The sequence below is a fragment of the Sarcophilus harrisii genome, chromosome 2 (genome assembly GCF_902635505.1).
Source record: "Sarcophilus harrisii chromosome 2, mSarHar1.11, whole genome shotgun sequence".
NCBI lineage: Eukaryota > Metazoa > Chordata > Mammalia > Dasyuromorphia > Dasyuridae > Sarcophilus > Sarcophilus harrisii.
Genome location: NC_045427.1, coordinates 82945354 through 82963781, shown reverse-complemented (window position 1 = coordinate 82963781; position 18428 = coordinate 82945354). Strand labels below are relative to the sequence as shown.

The 18428-nt window shown below is 48.3% G+C and overlaps 2 protein-coding genes across 3 annotated transcripts in view; both read left to right on the top strand.

Moving 5' to 3' along the window:
* The window catches only part of THADA (THADA armadillo repeat containing), a 419051-nt gene extending 417674 nt beyond the window's left edge, over nt 1-1377 (top strand). Inside the window, exon 38 of the mRNA XM_031950412.1 lies at nt 892-1377. Coding sequence (XP_031806272.1) covers nt 892-1269 — 378 coding nt within the window. The 3' untranslated portion in view covers nt 1270-1377. The remainder of the gene's footprint in view (nt 1-891) is intronic.
* Nucleotides 1378-5404: 4027 nt separating this feature from the next.
* ZFP36L2 (ZFP36 ring finger protein like 2) lies at nt 5405-9442 on the top strand. 2 transcript variants are annotated; one of them, XM_031950414.1, is made up of 2 exons: nt 5405-5790; nt 6430-9442. In XM_031950414.1, the coding sequence occupies exons 1-2, from the start codon at nt 5740-5742 to the stop codon at nt 7921-7923; spliced, it is 1545 nt and encodes a 514-aa protein (XP_031806274.1). In that variant the 5' UTR covers nt 5405-5739; the 3' UTR covers nt 7924-9442. The 2 variants fall into 2 exon arrangements, with proteins under 2 accessions (XP_031806274.1, XP_023350761.2); XM_023494993.2 differs by having other exon boundaries at nt 5407-5790; nt 6427-9442.
* The last annotated feature ends 8986 nt before the right edge of the window (nt 9443-18428 follow it).

Genomic DNA, 18428 nt, shown 5'->3' with positions numbered 1-18428 from the left:
GTTTTGTATGTGTGCATCGTTTTCCTGTTTCTTGGATCTTTGGGGGGAGGGATATAAGCTTATTGGAGGAATCCCCTGATCAGTGGGCATAGTTTAGTGACTTTTGTCCCCTTTTTGCCAATCTGATAAGTATGAGATGGAAATGTAGAGTAGTTTTAATTTCCTGGAAAGATGAAATTTGAGAGAGATAAAAAAAAAAACCCACAAATATGACTTGAAGTTTTGCAAATGCAGATGGGAAAATGTTAACTGCACAATAACTAAAGACACTGAGAGTCTAGGAGACTGCAAAGTCAATTTCAGTCAGTGGTATCAGCCTCAAAATTGCCTGATATGAATTAGGCTGAAAGGTAGCTTCCCATTGCTGCTCTTTTCATGTCACATCTGGAGTTTTATCTTGAATTCTGAGCACCACATTTTAAGGAATCATGACAAGGATAGTAACCTCAAAACCACGATGTACAAGGATATTGGTCAAAGGAATTAGCAACGTTTAGTATGAAGAAGAGAAAATTTGGAAGCAAGCAAATGATAGCTTTTCTTGGGTCGTGTAGATCAGGAGTCGAATAATTCTTCTAAGGTCCAGAGCAGAGAACTAGGAACAACAGGAGGACGCTGCAGAGAGGGCAGATTTCAGCTCATTCTAAGGGAAAATCTGAACATTTAGATTTTTCCAGAAGTTGAGTCAGCTCTTTCAGGAGTTAGTGGGTTCCTCTGGAATTCTGGCATTGTCTCTCCTGAGACTCCAAATTCCATGTTTTTTACCCAGCATATTGTCCCTCAGGGACTGGGGAGGAAAGATGTTTGTTCTCTGCCTTTCTGGGCTTTGTCAGAAATGGGTCTACTTAATATTACTTTTTCTCACTTTGCTCATTTGTTCTTTTGGCCCAGGTGGAAGAAGACCCTGTGTTTGACAAAGGCGAAGAGAACATTTGGGCAGAGGCACTAACTTATGTCAGCCACCTAGTCAAGCACTTGTCTCCCCTCTGTAAGAAAAGTGTTCCTTCCCAGGATCCCAAGGAGCTCAATCATCTGAGGAAAACAGCATCCCAGCAGTACGAGCACCTATCACAGCTATACAAAGAGCTGCCTCCAACTCCTGAATTTTCCAAGACTGCTGACCATACAAGACTGAACATCCAGAAGGAAAGAACGTCAGCTTGCCTTAAGATACTAGATTTTCTTGAAGGGAAGGAGGAGAACCTTGATTCCGAGCTGTTGAAATTACCCTATCTATTGTCATTTAATTCTACAGAGAACAAAGCCTAAATCTACCAAGTGATACAGAAAAGCAGTGTGTTGTAGAGTTGGGGAATTATTTTCCTGTACTGAATACACTGGAAATGTTACCTAATAAAAATCCTTTTGTTCACTGTACCCCTTCCACCCCAATAAGGTGGACCAAGTGTCCTTTCTTACAAAAGTATCTTTCTTCTGAATACATTTACTCAGTTCTTGCAAGTCAGCCAAATTTATTGCAGCTACTGTTGGAGGTGGAGTCATTAAATTTGAGATTTACCTTGCTTCCAGGTGCAGGCCACCTGCAGGCTTGAATTAGCTATTTTCTTCCCTAGGGTCTAGCTTAACTGTCTGCATTTCCCTTCAGCTCTCATGTTTTTAACTTGATTTAAAAGGGGGAAAAAATCATTTGGATTCTTTTTATTCCATTTTAGTAAAGAAGGAAATATGTTTCTATTTTTAAAATCTGAGTAAATTAAAGAGCAACTTCATACAGATAATTTGATTGTATGGGAGACCTGCAATGACCTATAATTTTAAAAAATCATATTTTGCCCCAAATCATTAAAAAACCTTAAATTTTTGGTATTTGTCCCTTCCCTCCCCTCCAATCTCCCAATCAATGAAATGAATGACTTTAGCTTATAAAGAAATTAGCAGCAGTCCCAGAAGTTCTTAGACAGGGTCATGGGGAAAGAAGATCCTGCCTGGAAGAATAATCATTACCTTTCCTCACATTTTGCTTGATGAAAATGACAAGAAGCTTCTCACTTAGGAAAGCACAGCACTCCACATCATCCATTTAAAAGGTGGAGACCTCTAAGAAATTTCCTGATACCTCCCAGAACACCCAGGAGGTGGCACCCTCGCATGGGTTTTGCTAGAGCACTGAAAAAGAGCAGTTTCTAATCACTTTATTTTTCCTTTCATTTACAACTTCAGAAGGGTCACAGATGATTAAGCAATCAGGATGTTTTAACAGCAACCAGGGACTCACTCTTCAGTTCAAGCCATCCAAGAAAGCCCTTTTTAGTCTGTGTGAATGAAAATTCATAAGTATTTTATTAACATATGGCAAATGTTTAATGTCTTCTTAAGAGATCAATTAAAGTTATTTTAATGGTTTGTCTAAGTCTGAGGGGGCATTTATGGGAATGAATTTTGAGATGCTTAATTTCATTGCTGGAGAATAAATGTTGAATTTTTAATATATCAAGGGGTAGGGTGGGAGAAACATCTTTGATATTCAAGGGGTACAAACCAAGAATTCCTATGTATCCTAAATTTCTTAGGTCGATGTCTGAATGTCTCTTGAGACGACTAACTTGTCGGTTGATCTTGGCTGAGCCATGTCACCACTGGGCTTCCCTTCTATTTGTAAAATAGAGGAGTTTGGGCCAATAATTGCTAGTCTTTGCCATCATCTGATTCCATGTGTTTATTCTCAACACCAAAAAGTAAGTGCTGCATCCAAATTCAATGTGTTTGTTTTTGAGATGGGAAAATTATTTTGATCCTAACTCCTTAGAAATCACAGGGGCGACACGGAGTAGCATATTACAAAATTTATGATGCTGTCTAAATTGTCTCTTTTGAACACAGGGAAATCCAAACTTAAAAAAAAAAAAGTGTATAACTTTCCATTGCCCTTTTGCCTATGAAAAGTTTCCCTGGTGAGAAAATCAGGAGGGAAATGAGAATGGAGAGAAGGCGATGTGTTGCTAAGTCTGATATCCCTGATATTTTTTAGTCAGAAAACCAGCCTGGAAAATGGATAAGTTTTCATTTTAATTTTTTTTTTTAATGTTTCTGCTACTGACCCCAACTGCAGGATCTAAGGAAAACTCAATTTCACACTAACGTAATGAATTCTCCAGAGAAAAAGGAATGGAAACCTTTCTGAGATTTGACAGAAGCTCTGTGATTTCCTTAAGAAATCTCTCTCCCATCGCTACCTCACTGGGGAGTATTGATAGCTGAAGGAAAAACATTCACCTGAAGATAATCTGATGAACCTCTTCAAATTAGATAGGATGATTATTAGACAAAAAATAAGCACTTCACCCTGGACGCTGAGACTTTTCAGCTTGACCTAGGAAAGTTGGCACTCATTCCACCAGCATAGCCTTGGAGAAGTTAGGACTTCTGTTATTATTCACAAACCTATTTGCTTCCAGCACTTAATTCTAGTGTCCATGATTTGAGTGACTTCTTCAATTCTATAGAAAGAAAACTAGATTTGACCCGAATACTTCCACTGAGGCCATTTTAGATACTAGTTATTTAAAAAATTTTTTAAAAGTGGGTCTTGCTTTTAAAGATCCCTTTCAGTTTGAAAAATTGCTGTCTCCTCTACTCCCACCCCCTAATCAGAGCTTTGAGTTTCATAGGATTAGAGCTGGAGATCAGGAACAAATTAAGAAACCTGAGGCCAGGAGGAAGTGCTGCTATCTGTGACTTGCCCAAGATCATGCTAATTTCGTGGATTTTGGTCACTTCAGCCTCTCTCCGGCCTGCCCCACTCATCCCCACCGATAGCGACGACGGGGCTAAGTGACCGGCCGGTCACACGCGGCGTCCGAGGCCGAATCTGGACTTCGGGCCGGCGCTGTACGGACCCGGCTGCCCCTGCTACCTGATTTTAATGCCAGGGCAGGCCCGCTGGGCTAAACCCGACTTCCTGCTGGGCACTGAGCAAGCCCTTAACAAACGCTCGGTCCTGGGCAAAGTGACCGGGGAAAGGAGGGAGGGGGGGAGGCGGCCAAGCTGATGCGGCTCCCCAGTCTCCCCCGCGCCGAGCCCCGAGCACCACAGCGCGGGAGGTAAGAAGGCAAAGCCCGCGGGCTCCGGGCCTCCGCTCCCCGGCGCGGGACAAAGCCGAGCGCGCGGGGCGGGGCGCCCGCACCCCCGGAGTGGGAGCACCTGACGGGACCGGACCCCGGAAGGGAGGCGGGAGGGGGGGGTGAAAAGCTCCGCGGCCGTAGCCCGAAGGAGCGCTAGAGGGGGCTGTGTCCCCGGGAAACAGGACCCGGGCGGCCGCGGCTCGGCTCCCCCTTTCCCCGAAGCGGGCGCGCGGCGGGCGTGGCACGGGCTGGCGTGAGACGCGCTTTGTAGTCGCTCTCTCCTGAGTCCTAAGAGTGTGAGAGGGCTGCGGGCCCGGGAAGCCGAAAGCGCTCAGGGGAAGGGCGGCCGTCGCCCGGGCCGGCCCGCAGAGGAGCGGCGAGAAGCCCTCGCCCCCCGGCCTGGCCTGGGCTCCCCCGCCCGGGACGGCCCGCGCCACTCGCGGCGCCTTTGGCCCCGGCTCAAGGTCTTGTGATGTGATTAGCGAAGCCAGCTCCTTGTCCTCTGACACACAGCCCCGCCCCGGCCCGCTCGGGCCCTGTTTACTGCGGGCCCCGGCTGGGGGTGGCGGGGCGGAGCCTGGAGGACCCGGGCTTTTCCAGCCCTACCCAGCCTCACGCCCCTACCCCCCCCCCCCCCCCGAGCAGGCGCACTTCCCTCGGGGCCTGGAGGAAGCCCCCACTGCCTTTCCCACGTGCTAGGTCGCCGCGGAGCCGGGATCCCACGTTTCCGAGCCTCCGTCTGGGGCTGGAGGCGCGCTGCCACTCCCGCCCCCTCCCCCTGACTGCTTTCCGTCCGCTTCCCTGTGCTTTGCAAACCACGCGAGGGCAAGGTGGAAGGTTGCAATAGTCCAGCGTTTTGCAATCCCTCCTCCGGACCAGTGATAGCTCTAGGGTGAGAGCGCGAGGCAGGAGGGACGAGCCAGGCCCCGGGGGCGTGGGCAGCCTCCCAGGCCGGTCACCCTAAGCCACGTTTAAAAGTCCCCGGGCTCCGCGGCGCAGGAGGCCCGAGAGGAGGAGAGCCCAAACGTACTATGCCCCACATGGCTCGGAAGGCTCCGCTTCTCCCCCGCGGCGCGGCGCGGCGCTCGGCCCGCCCTCCCCGTCCTCCCTCCCTTTCCGCGGCCCGCCCAGCGGGGCCCGGGCCACCCCTCCGACTCCCCCGCCCGCCTGGCAAAAAAAAAAAATAGAAAGAAAATTGGCGGCAGCCTATGGGAGGACTCGAAGTCCCATGACGTCGGTGGGAGCCGGCTGGGTGTGTTGCCTAGAGACCCCGGCAGGGTCAGCGTTCTGTCCCCTCCCCCGGCCTGCTCAGCCGTCTATATAGGGCGAGGGCTCGCCGGGCACAGAGTTCCAGCAGTCCGCTTGCTGTGCCCTCAGCTCCGGAGAAGTGGGTTGTTTTGGGGGGGCGGGGGGAGGGAAGAGGGAAGAAAAGAGGAGAGGCTTTTTAAAAGCAAGACTTTTTTTTTTTTTAACCTCGGGACTCCAAAGAATTCCAAAGCTTAGCCTCCGTTACCCTGTCTCTCCACCCTCTTCAAACTTTTTCCCCCTCCCACCCTTACCCCTCTCCCGCCAGCCGTCGTGGCTCATCCCAAGCCCTGCTGGACAGCGGGGTCCTTGGGTTCCTCCTGCATCTGCGACCATCACAGGACCTAGAAACATGTCGACCACACTTTTGTCTGCCTTCTATGACATCGACTTCTTCTGCAAGGTAAGCGAGAGGGCAGGGAGGGAGCCAGAAAGCCCTTTCAGTTTTAAAACTTTTGCTCGTACCATTTTTGAAGAGGGATTGGCGGGTGGTGATTTTACCCCGCTTTGGTTTCCCCTGTTGGGTCACAGTTCTTGGAGTTTGCAAAGTGTTTGAGTTGCCGGGAAGGGGGAGGAGGGGCGGCGGGGACGGAGAAGGAAGGCGAGGCAGAACCGTTCAGCCCAGTCTGGGACCGGGTTTGCGAGTCTTGTGTTTACCCGGGCAGTGTTTGCACAGCCCCGGCTTCCCCTCCGTTTCTGCTCCCAAGATGGGGAAGAGGAGGGGGGAGGGGGGTCCGGAGGGTTGCAGAAGGGCGAGAAAGACCCAGGAAATGAAGCTGCAATGACGGGCCAGCATGCTTGGAGCTAAGAGCGAGCAGGGTGGGGGAGGGAGATTCAATGCAAACTTTTTTCATTTTGTCTCGGTACGGGTGGGGACGATAAATTGAAAGTTGGGAGGAAACAAAACATAATCCACAGACTTGAAGTGTCGGAGAGTTATTCTGCAGCTACCCCCCCTTTCTCTTGCCCCCCCCCCCGAAATGTCTTCTTCCGTGCCTCCCGGTTTTTTCATCTCCCCCTACTCCTCCCCTCCCTTTAGCAGACGGAGAAATCCCTAACCAACCTCAACCTGAACAGCATGCTGGATAAGAAGGCCGTGGGGACGCCCGTGACCACTTCCCCCAGCTCCAGCTTCACGCCGGGATTTCTCCGAAGGCACTCCACCAGCAATCTGCAGGCCCTCGCCCACCCTTCCCCGAGCCCGGCCACCGGTCCCGGCAACTGCTCCCCCAAGTTCACCGGCGGCAACAGCTGCAGCAGCACGGGCGGCTCGGGCTCGTACAGTAACCTCAAGGAGCCGTCGGGGGGAGGCGGCAGCGCCAGCACCACGGCCCTGCTCAACAAGGAGAACAAATTCCGGGACCGCTCCTTCAGCGAGAATGGCGACCGCAGCCAGCATCTCATGCAGCTGCAGCAGCAGCAGCAGAAGTCGGGCGGTGGCTCCCAGATCAACTCCACGCGCTACAAGACGGAGCTGTGCCGCCCCTTCGAGGAGAGCGGCACCTGCAAGTACGGGGAGAAGTGTCAGTTCGCCCACGGCTTCCACGAACTGCGGAGCCTGACCCGGCACCCCAAGTACAAGACCGAGCTGTGCCGCACCTTCCACACCATAGGCTTCTGCCCCTACGGGCCGCGCTGCCACTTCATCCACAACGCCGAGGAGCGCCGCCCCTCGCCCGCGGGGGGCGCGGGGGGCAGCGGGGGCGACCTCCGAGCCTTCAGCCCCCGAGAAGCCCTGCATTTGGGCTTCCCGACACACCCGCGGGAGCCCAGGCCCAAGCTGCACCACAGCCTCAGCTTCTCGGGCTTCTCGTCGGCCCATCACCAGCACCCCGGCGGCCTGGAGTCGCCCCTCCTCGAGAGCCCCACGTCGAGGACCCCGCCGCCGGCTTCGTCCTGCTCCTCGTCCGCCGCCTCGTCCTCCTCGTCCTGCTCCTCCGCCTCCTCCTCGTCCTGCTCCTCCTCCGCCTCCTCCTCGTCCTCCTCCTCGGCCGCCGCCCCCTCCTGCTGCTCCCCGACGGCGGCGGCCGCGGCCGCGGCGGCGGCTCTGCTGTACGGGGCGGGCGGCGGCGAGGACTTGCTCTCCCCAGCCCCGTGCGCCGCCTGCGCCAACAACGCCTTTGCGCCCTTCTCGGGCCAGGAGCTGAGCAACCTCATCACGCCCCTGGCCATCCACACCCACAACTTCGCGGTGGCGGCCGCCTACTACCGCAACCAGCAGCAGCAGCAGCAGCAGACCCCCGCCGCGCCCCACCCGACGGCCGCGGCAGCCGCCGCCGCCGCCGCGGCCGCCGCCGCCGCTGCCGTGGCCGCCGCCGCCCCGGCCTCGCCGCCCTTCAGCTTCCAGCCCCTGCGCCGCCTGTCCGAGTCGCCGGTGTTCGACGCGCCCCCCAGCCCCCCGGACTCGCTGTCCGACCGGGAGAGCTACCTGAGCGGCTCCCTCAGCTCAGGAAGCCTCAGCGGCTCCGAGTCCCCGAGCCTCGACTCCGGCCGCCGCCTGCCCATCTTCAGCCGCCTCTCCATCTCCGACGACTAAGCGCGCAGGGAAGCGGCCAAGAGGAAGTTTTCTGGGGGGGGTTTGGAGGGTGGGTTGGGGTGGCAGGAGGGTGCCCCTCTGCCCTTTTGCCAGCCCCGAGAGGGAGATGGGTCCGAGTGAGGAGAATGGGAGGGCTTGGGGATTTAGCAGCCCCAAACAGACTGCAGCCCCCCCCCCCACGAGGACTTGGGGATCCCAGCTCTAGGAGCTGCCCTTCCCCCTCCCCCCGCCAGTTTCGGTTTCCTCCTCTTTCGGGTTTTTTATTTTTTATTGCAAAGTTGCATTCTCGTTTAGCAAGAAAAATAATTCTAGTCCAACGAACTTTTTGTATTGACGTGAACAAAACGAATCTGTTAAAAAACATAAAAACGGGCAGATGTAACGGGAATAGAACAAACAATAACCAAACCTTTATTTTTCTAGACCTTGGATGAGTTTTGAACTTTTAAGGGGGGAAAAAAAATCAACCCAGCACCAGCAGCTACCGCCATTCCATCTCTTAACTTTGAAGCATTAGTCACCCTGCACTTAGGTGTGAACTGCCTGCTCTTTGGAGAAATTCCTAATGGTCATTTGTCTTTGAATACAGTGTAAACAAACAAAAAAAGCCACATTACTAAACTATAAGCTTATAAAATCCCACGATCTGCCAAGAATATGCCTTGATAACAGTGCTGTAGTTTTATATATAGCTCTATATATAATGTGCTTAAAACACCACCCTTCCATTCCAAAGTCAGTTCCATCACCACCACATAGTGGATATTTCTTTTAGAAAAATGTTGCCTTTGCTTTCTTGGGAAGCATTCAAAACCGAGTTTAGTTTATAATTGTTGACAAATAACTGCTGATTTTTGTTTTGTTTAGCTGTTTTGAGTTGACTAGCACCACTGCACCACAACTCAATATGAAAAAAAAAAACTATTTAACTTATTTATTATCTTGTGAAAAGTATACATTGAGAATTTTGTTCATACTGTATTTATCGGGTATGATGAAAAGCAATAGATATATATTCTTTTATTATGTTTAAATTATGATTGCCATTATTAATCGGCAAAATGTGGAGTGTATGTTCTTTTCACAGTAATATATGCCTTTTGTAACTTCACTTGGTTATTTTATTGTAAATGAGTTAAATCTTAATTTAAGAGATTGTATGTAATATTTATTTCATTAATTTCTTTTCTTGTTTACGTAAATTTAAAGATTGCATGATTTCTTTATAGAAATCTTATCTCGATGCTGTGGAAGTAGTTTGAGGAAGATCTTTCTGAGATTTCTTAGAATGTATTAAAAAAAGAAAAAAAAAAAAAGATTGTAGCCCGTCCAACTTTAAAGAAAAAAGAACCATATACTTTGCAATCAGACAGACTTCAAAGTATCAAGACTTTTACCTAACTCCAGCTTTACAAATCAACCAAAAGTATTTTTGTTGCCTAAATCCACCAATCCCACTGTGATACATACCCTTGAGTATAAAAAAAAAAAAAAAAATGTAGCAATAATTGAGGGGCCTCCAGTATTAGTCTCCCAGTGCCTTTGGAAAGGCCCGGACATGCCTTAAATCTTCCTCAACCAAATAAGTATTTTCTTTCTTAATGCTTGAGAGAATTTGAATGTAGGGATGGGTTCAACTACAAAAATAGAAAAGTTTTACCACTTTTTATTAAATATACGCAGAGGCCACCTCTTGGATCTGAGACCTTATTGTAGTACATGAACATGCCTTTTTTGTTATTTCAATTCCAAAACTTGTAATTTTTTTCTTTGTAGAAAGTCAGGAGTTCTCCCTCTCTCTTCCCCCCTCCCCCACCCCAAACTTTCCTGGACGGTGGATGAATGAATAAGTAGCTTGAGTCTTGTTTGTACATAGGCACCGAGCTTGAGCCTATGCACTCCTTGGACTACTTTAACAGAAGTATGTTTTTGAATGTATAACTAAAGAGTAAGTCAACTTGAGTTGTAATATATTTTGGGGAGCCAGTTCACTACAAATTGTGTGACTGTAAACTTTGTACTGTAAATGTTTTGTAGTTTTCCCCCAATAAAATTTTTGGAAAAAAAAAATATTATTTGAATGCCAGTGTTCATAAAGTGGTGGTTTCTTTACCCTGTTGCTTAGTGTCTTGATGGTGATCAACTAACTTAGGCTGGCACACTTAATTTCTTTCTTCAGAAGTGATTGAGAAGCTGCAAAAACCCAGTAGGCTCCAGAAGGCTCTTAAATGCCTATGCTTGCCCCCCCCTCCTTCCCCATCTCTTTATCTTAAACATATACAAACAGTTAGCTTCCTCTTCAGGCTGGGAAGAGAGATTCTCAGGCTCTTTGTTTTGGTTGCCACAAAGCTGCTTATTAAGTGCTCATATTTAATTAAGATGAGGGCTTGGTAAAAAGTTTTATGAAGATTGCTTTCCTAGATTTCTCAAAATTAAAGTTACATACACATATATATCTGTAATATACATAGGAAGAAGAAATAAATTATTCTTTTCTCTAATCCATCTGCCTTGTTTATAAAAAGAGTTGAGTGTCCCAGAAAAGGCAGACCTTGCAGATCTGGGTAATGTTAGTCTAGAGGAATTAGGTGACTTGGAATTAAGTGTCTGCATTGCTGTGGATAAGGTGCAGTCGGGAGGAGGGGAGGAAAGGAAGGGGGTGGGGTTTCCTATGATTCAGGCCACCACGTGACACGCTGGAGGTTTCAGAGCTGTTCACAATTTAGTAAATCAGCCTCTCAACAGGACCTCAGGGATTTGGCATTATGGGAATTTCTGGGAATCCCTTTGTCAGCCTGATGACAGACTTCAAGTTGGGGGCTGCTCAACCACCTTCACCCTTCAATAGGAGGTAGAATGTTGGGGCCAGGACCTTTTGGAAACAAAAGTGATGTAAGGAATTGTGGGGATTGGGGGAGGGGGGACCTAAGGGAAGGTTAAACAAGTTAAACTTATCTCTGGGTGGGGTTTGTTTGCCCACGTAGCTTCCTCTGAGAGTAAGCACTCGAGTTGTAGGAAAAGAATTGGTAGCTATGAAAGCAGTTTCCACTTCTCCAAATCCATCAGAATGCAATTGATGATATAGCTCAGTCCATCAATTATCAATTAAGTAAAGCAGTAATGGTTAAAGGGGGGGAAGAAACTATCGTTTAAAAGAAAAAAACTTTTGAACATTAGATATCAAAATTATTTTTGTTTTGCTTTTACAATTCTTCCTATTCTGATACTTTTTTCCCCCCAAGAAATTGGTGAGGGAGATTTAAAATTGGTTGTTTTCTTATTTTCTGAAGCAGCTGGACTTTTTATCTCCTCTGTAGACCTTTATTAAGTCGATTCATACTGTGACTCACCGCTGAGTTTGGGTCTTTGGGGTACAGATATGAAGCCTTAAGAATCCTGAAAGTTGTCAAACAGCTGTTTCACATTAAAGATGATTGCACTGGTGTGTTAATTCAAGTGGGTTTCGTGTGTGCAAGAGCGCTTGTGCTGAACATCCTGCCAGAATAGGCTGGATAACAATTTCAGAGTTCTCCCAGATGACTAGTCTCTTGCTGTGTGCATCGGTTTGAAGAGGGGGAAGGGAAGATTGGAGCACAGACCTGAAACAGCTTCCTGCTGTTGGCCCCTTATTGTAAGGGATAAGCAGTTTAATACAGGTTGTTATTTATGCCTATGGGCTTTTGGAAAGACTTGTTTTCCTCCTTAGGTCAAAGCTTCCCCCTCCCCACCACCACCTCTTCCCTCCCTCCTCCCCAAGTAAATTTGATCAAAAGGTTAAAATGCTGAATTTTGAGTGTGTGTGTGTGTGTGTGCCTGCCTGCCTGCCTTCGGTCACAGTAATTTTAAAAAATTAGTTGAAAGTGTAATTGTCGAGGCTGCAAGAAGCCTTTTACTGTAGAACCTCTTGGAACATATAAAGCAGGGCAGACTATTCAGAAATGAATGGCCATTTCCAACAAGATCAATGTAATCTCCATAACAATACATTGTCTTCCTCCGGGAACTTGAATGACCGTGGAAGTTCAGTCTCTCCTTTTGCTAAAAAACACTTTTTTGTGTGTGAACAGAGGCCTCTGGGAATTTGAAAGCAGGACTCTTGGAATTTAAAATAATAATAATGATAATACCCAAAGTAAAAGTTGAACCGACTGGGATAAGTCACGATTCTCACGTTGGTGTCTCTGGAGTAACCGAAGCCAACCTGGCTCCCACCCAGGCAGAGGCATTACACCCGAGATAAAATTCCTGCCGTCATTTGTGAAAACGAGCACAGAATGGGATGTTGTTTGGACCCTGCTAATAGGGGCATTAGGGATGGACCTTTTTTTTTTTCCTTAATCAGTGTATTTCTCAGGCAGCTTTTAAAAGGCAGAGACTTTCAGATAAAGGGTGTATGCCGCATGGACTTAGTTTCCATCCCTCCCCTCTGACTGTGTGGAGAGAAGGGACAAAAAAAGCCCCTGAGCAGGCAGGCCGAGCCCCGGAGCCCCAGGCCCGGCCGGCGCTGCCGCAGCTCGCCCGGGGCCGCCCCCCCGTTCCCCGAGCTCGCGGGGCGGCCGGCCTGGGCCGGGCCCGGGGCCCGGGGCCCGGGCTGGCAGAGCCCCCGCGTTGAGGAGCAGGGAAGCGCCGGCCGCGGGAGCGGGCAGGAAAGCTGCCTACGTGTTCGCGCCCGGGCCGGGGAAACGTTTGTTTACTCCCAGAGCCAGGTTTTAGGTGGCAAGTGCTAAGTAGGGACGGGAACTCCGACTTCCTGGATTTTCTTTGCGCTGGAAGTTTGGTCTCTAGGGGGGCGGGGCCGCTGCAGTTAGGGTGAGGGCTGGGGCCCTCGGAGGCTGGGCCCGATGATTGATGGGGGCTGGGGTCAGGCTCACCTACCGCGGGCGGGACCTCCCCTCCCCGGCCCGGCGCGGGGCCGCGGCCCCGACTCTCCTGGACGGGGAGGTTTGGGTGCGTCCGCCCGAGCTTTGTATCTCCGCCAAGGGAAGGGGCCGGGAGAAACGGCTGGGGAAGGTGTTTGGGGGGCAGCAAGGTCTCCTGTATCACCCTGTGTGGGTGGTGCCTATGTGTACCTCCAGGCCCGCGCCCATCTCTGACACCCTCACTTGCATTCTCTCTCCCACCAGCCCGAGACCCCAAGAGCTGGGGCGCGGCATTTCTCCCGTTTTTTGTAGCCCCAGTGAGTAGTCCAATGCCCAGCCCACTTTAAATGCTTGTCGATTGGCCGTCTGCCTCGTGCCCCGCCACCCCCTGCCCTCCGCGTTGTGCCGAGCCGTGGCTGCCGGAGAAGCCGGGGCCCGGGGCACCTCCTGTAGGGCCCGGCTCTCGCGGGGAGCCCCGGAGGGATGCCAGGAGCCGGACTTGGGCCCGGGGGCAGGGCCGGCCCGGGACCCGAGAGCCGGAGGAGGAAGCGGCGGGACTCCAGGGCCCACCCCTGGCGCTTTCTGCTTAGTTGGAAAACCTGGTCTGACCAGTTCTCCCAACCTCACTCCCCAGCACCGATCTGCCCGCAGTTCCCAAGCAACCTTGAAGTCGGGAGCCATGAAACTGAGAGAGGCCGAGAGAGTGTGTGAGAGAGAGCGGGTGCGGGCACATACGCAGGAGAGGACGTTCCATTTTGTAGTCATTTCTTAATTGTAAAAACTTCTTTCAAAACCAGGAAATGTCAGCCAGAGCTGTTTAAAAAAAGAAAGAAAGAAAAGAAGAAACGAGTTTCCTGTGGGGTGGGGCAGAGAGAAGGAAGCAGCCTGCTTAACCAAACCCTCTAACCCTAGTGCAGAGCCCAGCCCTGCCCTGCCTGCTCAGGCCCGGGTCTGCATCACCTCGGTAAACCAGCTCGGAGGCTCGGGAGAGACCCACCCCAGACACAGAGCAGTGGCTTTCTCTCCTCCGAGGCTCGGGAGAGACCCGCCCCAGACACAGAGCAGTGGCTTTCTCTGCTGACATTACAGGGAACAATTCATTCTTTTTTTTTTTTTTTTTTTTCCCTAAAAAAGTAGGAAGGGGAAAGAGGGGGGGATTTATTTTCATCTTGGCAGAGTAGAAATATCTCTCATCAAATGGAAGGCCTTGTGTTCTGGGGGGGCGGGGAGGGGGGGGAGATCAGTGGGAAGCAGTTCTGAAATGGAAGAAAAGATAGTAAAGACTTGAGAGACATGAAAGCACATTCGCTCCCCGAAAGGGACTGAAATATTTCTCTAAAAATAAGCTTTGCTTTAGTTGTGGATTCCTCTGACAATTCGGCTCTTGTGCGGGGGCTTAGCTGGCCCAAGGAACTGTGTGGAATTTTTAAAAAGTGAGTGTTTCCCAGCTGTGGCCTTGGAAAGTTTTTTTTTTTTTTTCTTCTCCTTTTCTGTTTTCCATTTATTAAAGCTTCCCATTTCCGGTTCATTAAAATTATTTTCAAGCAAAATATCTAGCCTGGTAATTCTTCGATGAAATGCAGGATTCATGAGAAGCCTGGGCTGGAAAAGGAGAATTTTCCCCTTCCTCTTACAAGTGGTCTGGAGCTGAGACGGCCCGTTGGTGGTTGGGGAAGAGAAGCGGGGCTTCTCCCAAGCTGGGGCACAGTGGGGGTTTTATGGGAAGGCCAAGAGGGAATCCAGCCATGTGTCTTTGAAATGCAGGCAGAGTGACTTACCTTAATAAATCTCGGCTCTGTTCCTGGGGGAGGGGAAGTTGCTTTCTGAATAATTTCTAAGCCCAGGACCACTTGAGAAGGAACTGCAGAGTAATTTGAAACCTTGATCCTTCCCCACCTCCCACCCACCCCCCTTCCATGGCTAATAACCTAGAGAGAGATGGGGGTACCTTTAGAATAGATGTACTGAAATGTAAATACAGAGGTCCTGTGTTACCAGATGGTTACTGGCTGCTACTTACTCCAATTCTAATTAGTTCCATAAAGTATCTACTCTGTATTTAGCCCTGAACTCACTGAATCTCAGCTTTCGAATGGACATCAAGGGTTTGCCTGAACAGTGCCTCGAACACAACAAGCACTTAATAAGTGCTTTTTCAGACAGGAAATAGTTTTAAGCACCTACTGTGTGACAGGCGCTATGCTAAGCACTCCTAACTCGAGATGGGGGAAACTTGACTAAAAATCCCCTCTATTACAGATCCAACAAGTGGTTCTCATCCAGGCTTTGTCAGAAGACCTTCCAAGGTGGGAGGAAGGGAATTAACTTTGGATTCAGCCTATTTCCAAATAGCTCTGATGGTCCATGGTTTGTTTTTTGTTTTTGTTGTTGTTTTTTCCCTTAAAAATGAATTTCAGAGCATAGTGGTTGACTGATCCAACTCTTTCCTTTTAGAGTTAAGGCAACCGTGTCCAAATTTACAGGTGTCCTGACCCTCAGCTACCCAACGGGCTTTTTCTCTGCTATGCTGTGGACTTAAGAGAAAATGGAAAAATTTGTAGATTAAAGAATTCAAAATTCTAAAGCTCGTCCAAAGGCAAGGGGGAAAGAAGTCGGCTCATTCCTTAGTATTTGAGCATGTTTAGTCCAAAAAAGGAATTCCTGCAGACAGAGCATCTTCTCGAATTGGCCCCAGAAGTTTCAAAGGGCAGGTCAGGCCCTAAAAGTTTCCTTTAGAAAACTAAGGCTAGGATGTAGTGTGATTTAAAAAAAAAAATCAGAATATGGATTCCAGTCTTCTACTGACTAATAACTATGATTTTGAGAGGATTCATTTACTTTTCTGGATCTCAGTTTCCTTACCTGTAAAATTAGATAATTGAACTAATTCAAGCAGTCAATAAATTTGTTTATTATTGAAATCTATCTAATGATGGGACCCTTACCCATCTGGCTTTCAGTTATATAATCTGTAGAGTAATTGACTTTGGATTCTTGTGTCAGAGACCCCTCAGGCAGTCCAGTGAAGACCCTCTCAAAAGAATGTTTTTAAACAAAATTAAATACATAGGATTACAAAGGAAATCAATCCTATTGAATACAGTTATCAAAATATTATTTTAAAAAACGAGATTGGGGACACCGAGTTAGGAGCCCCTGGACTGAGTGATCTTCTGATCCAAGGTCATTTCCTGATTCTGTTTGTACTATTCAGTCTTTTGCTAGGTAAGCAGGCAGGATCACGGGAGAAGTATGACATATGGCCCCTGCCTTCATGTCACTTATAACCTAGGCAAACCCAGGAGGAAGATCCACGTGAAAAGTTAATTCATAATCTCTTAAGTCTCTTAAAATTCTAAAGTTCTATCATTCTCAAGTTTTTTTTAAAAAAAAAAGTAATAATAGCCAGTTACTCTGCCTTCCATCTCCAACAATTCCCTCTTTCCCCACAGTCCCCTTTGGCTTTTTCATAGAATACTTTTTTTTAATCCTCTTCAATGACTTAGAACTAGACAAGAATTGTCTAGCTTGGTATAGGAATAGGAAACTAAGGCTAAGAAAGGACCTTTGCACAGGTCACACAGTTACTGGATAGCAAGGGAAGGATTCAAATTCATGTCATCTCACTTAAAATCCACTTTGGAGTTGATTTTTTTTCTCTGTCGAAAACCTCTTTAATAACTGCCTTTAATAACCTCTTTCCCAATTCCTTCACCCTTTTGGGACATGGATTCCAGCCCAGAAAGTTTTTGAGTGTCCCCAGACCTTGCCCTATGTCCAAGTTGTATCTTGTTTCCCCTTCTTTCTTCCTCTAAATAATGTTTCTTTTTTTCCCTCCTCAGCCTAACTCCCCTTCCCTCTCAGCATCCCCCAGTCCCCCAGAAATCACATCTCCCTTTTCCTGGTTCTCCTTTCCTTGTAGGACCTCTCCTAGTTCCCTCTTTGTGGGATTTCTTATTTCTCAGATGTGATTTCTTTTGCCAGCCTTCCTTTCTCTCTTTGGACACTGATCTCTCATTTCTCCCAATCTACTTTCCCCCTGCCTTCTGGGACCCACATCTCAGCCTGCTTTCTGCCCAAGTCTGGGAATTTCCAGCCCTCTGGAGACCCGTTCTCTTTTTCTGGTCCTCTTATTTGGGGGGCCTGGATTTGGGCCTAGCATGTTGAATTGCCTCTCACCCACCAGCTATGTATCTTTATTGTCCAGCTCTGCCGGCCCTGATTCCCCCCCCTCCTCCCTATTCAGAAACTAATTCTCTCTTTTGACTTAACTCACCCTTAGGAGGTCTTGCTCCGGGCAGCATCCTCGCTCCAGACCCCAGTTCTGTCTTCCTTCTTAGGCCTCGGATTTCCTCTCCCCCATAAATCAGTCCTTCCTCTCCTCCAGGACCTGATATTGCCTAATCCCTGAACCAGTTCTGGGCTTCAGATCACTTCAGAAATGAATTCATTCTCTCCTCGTTATTTTTTCTGTGTATCTCTCTCCCAAGCATCTGGTACCCTAATCTTCCAGCTCCCTACAAAACTCTGTCTCTGTGTATGTCTGGCTGTCTGTCTCTCCCCCATCTCTTTCTGCGTCTCTCTGTTTTTATATACAATACGTATACATATCTCTTTCTCTCATTCTCACTTGTTCTCTCTTTTGCATTCTCTTGCTCTATTTCTTTATCTTCCCATACATACATGCACACACACACATACACATATGGCTCTCTTTATATATATCTATATTTATATATAGATAGATATATATATACACACACACATATATATATATATAATGTGTGTATTCCTCCTTTTCTTTCTCTCTTCTCCCTCTTTCCCTTCCTTTCTCTCTCTCTCTCTCCATATATATATATATATATATATATATATATATATATATATATATACACATACATAGAGAGAGAGAAATTTTCCCCCCTCTGATTCCCAATCAACAAGCATTTATCTAGTACTCCAACGTGCTGAGGAGCTTGCTAGGACCTGGCCACCAGATAAACCAAAGTAAGATGTGCACCAAGAAGTTGCCTTCTGCTGGGGGAATTAGCATGCAGACATAAGTAAATATAGAAGAGATTTGAAGAAGGGGCCAAGAAATGGGAAGCAGAAAAGGACTGGGCTTAGGTGCCCGACGAACTTCATTCTAAGGGGACCTTCTGATTCTGAGAGGTGAGCACGAGCAGCATCCCATAATTAGGCACAAACTGTGGCCAGGAGGAGAAAATGCAGGGATGGGTGGCCCTCTGCACTAAGGAAGGTGATGTTTTTACCACCAGTTTGAGCTGGAACTTGGTGCATGGTGAAACTCCAGATTGAGTTCCAAGAGCCAGAGAGCAGCTTCTGATACTGTGTGAACAGGAGGGAAAAGCTTTCACTTTTCTGAAATCTCAGTTCCTAATTTATAGAATGGGAACCATACTGTAGCCCTTTGGGGTTAATGGGGGACTCAAGGGAGATGATGGATGCAAAGTGCTTTCAAGTCTTAGAGCCCTACATGAGTGTCAGTTATTATTATTATTACTATTATTGTTGTTCATCCTAGTACTGATAAGCTAACATAGTGACCAGCACTGTATAAGTACCTAATAAATGCTCTGGCATCTCTAGCAGTATGCTGGTAAATGTTTAACAACCAGTTCTCTG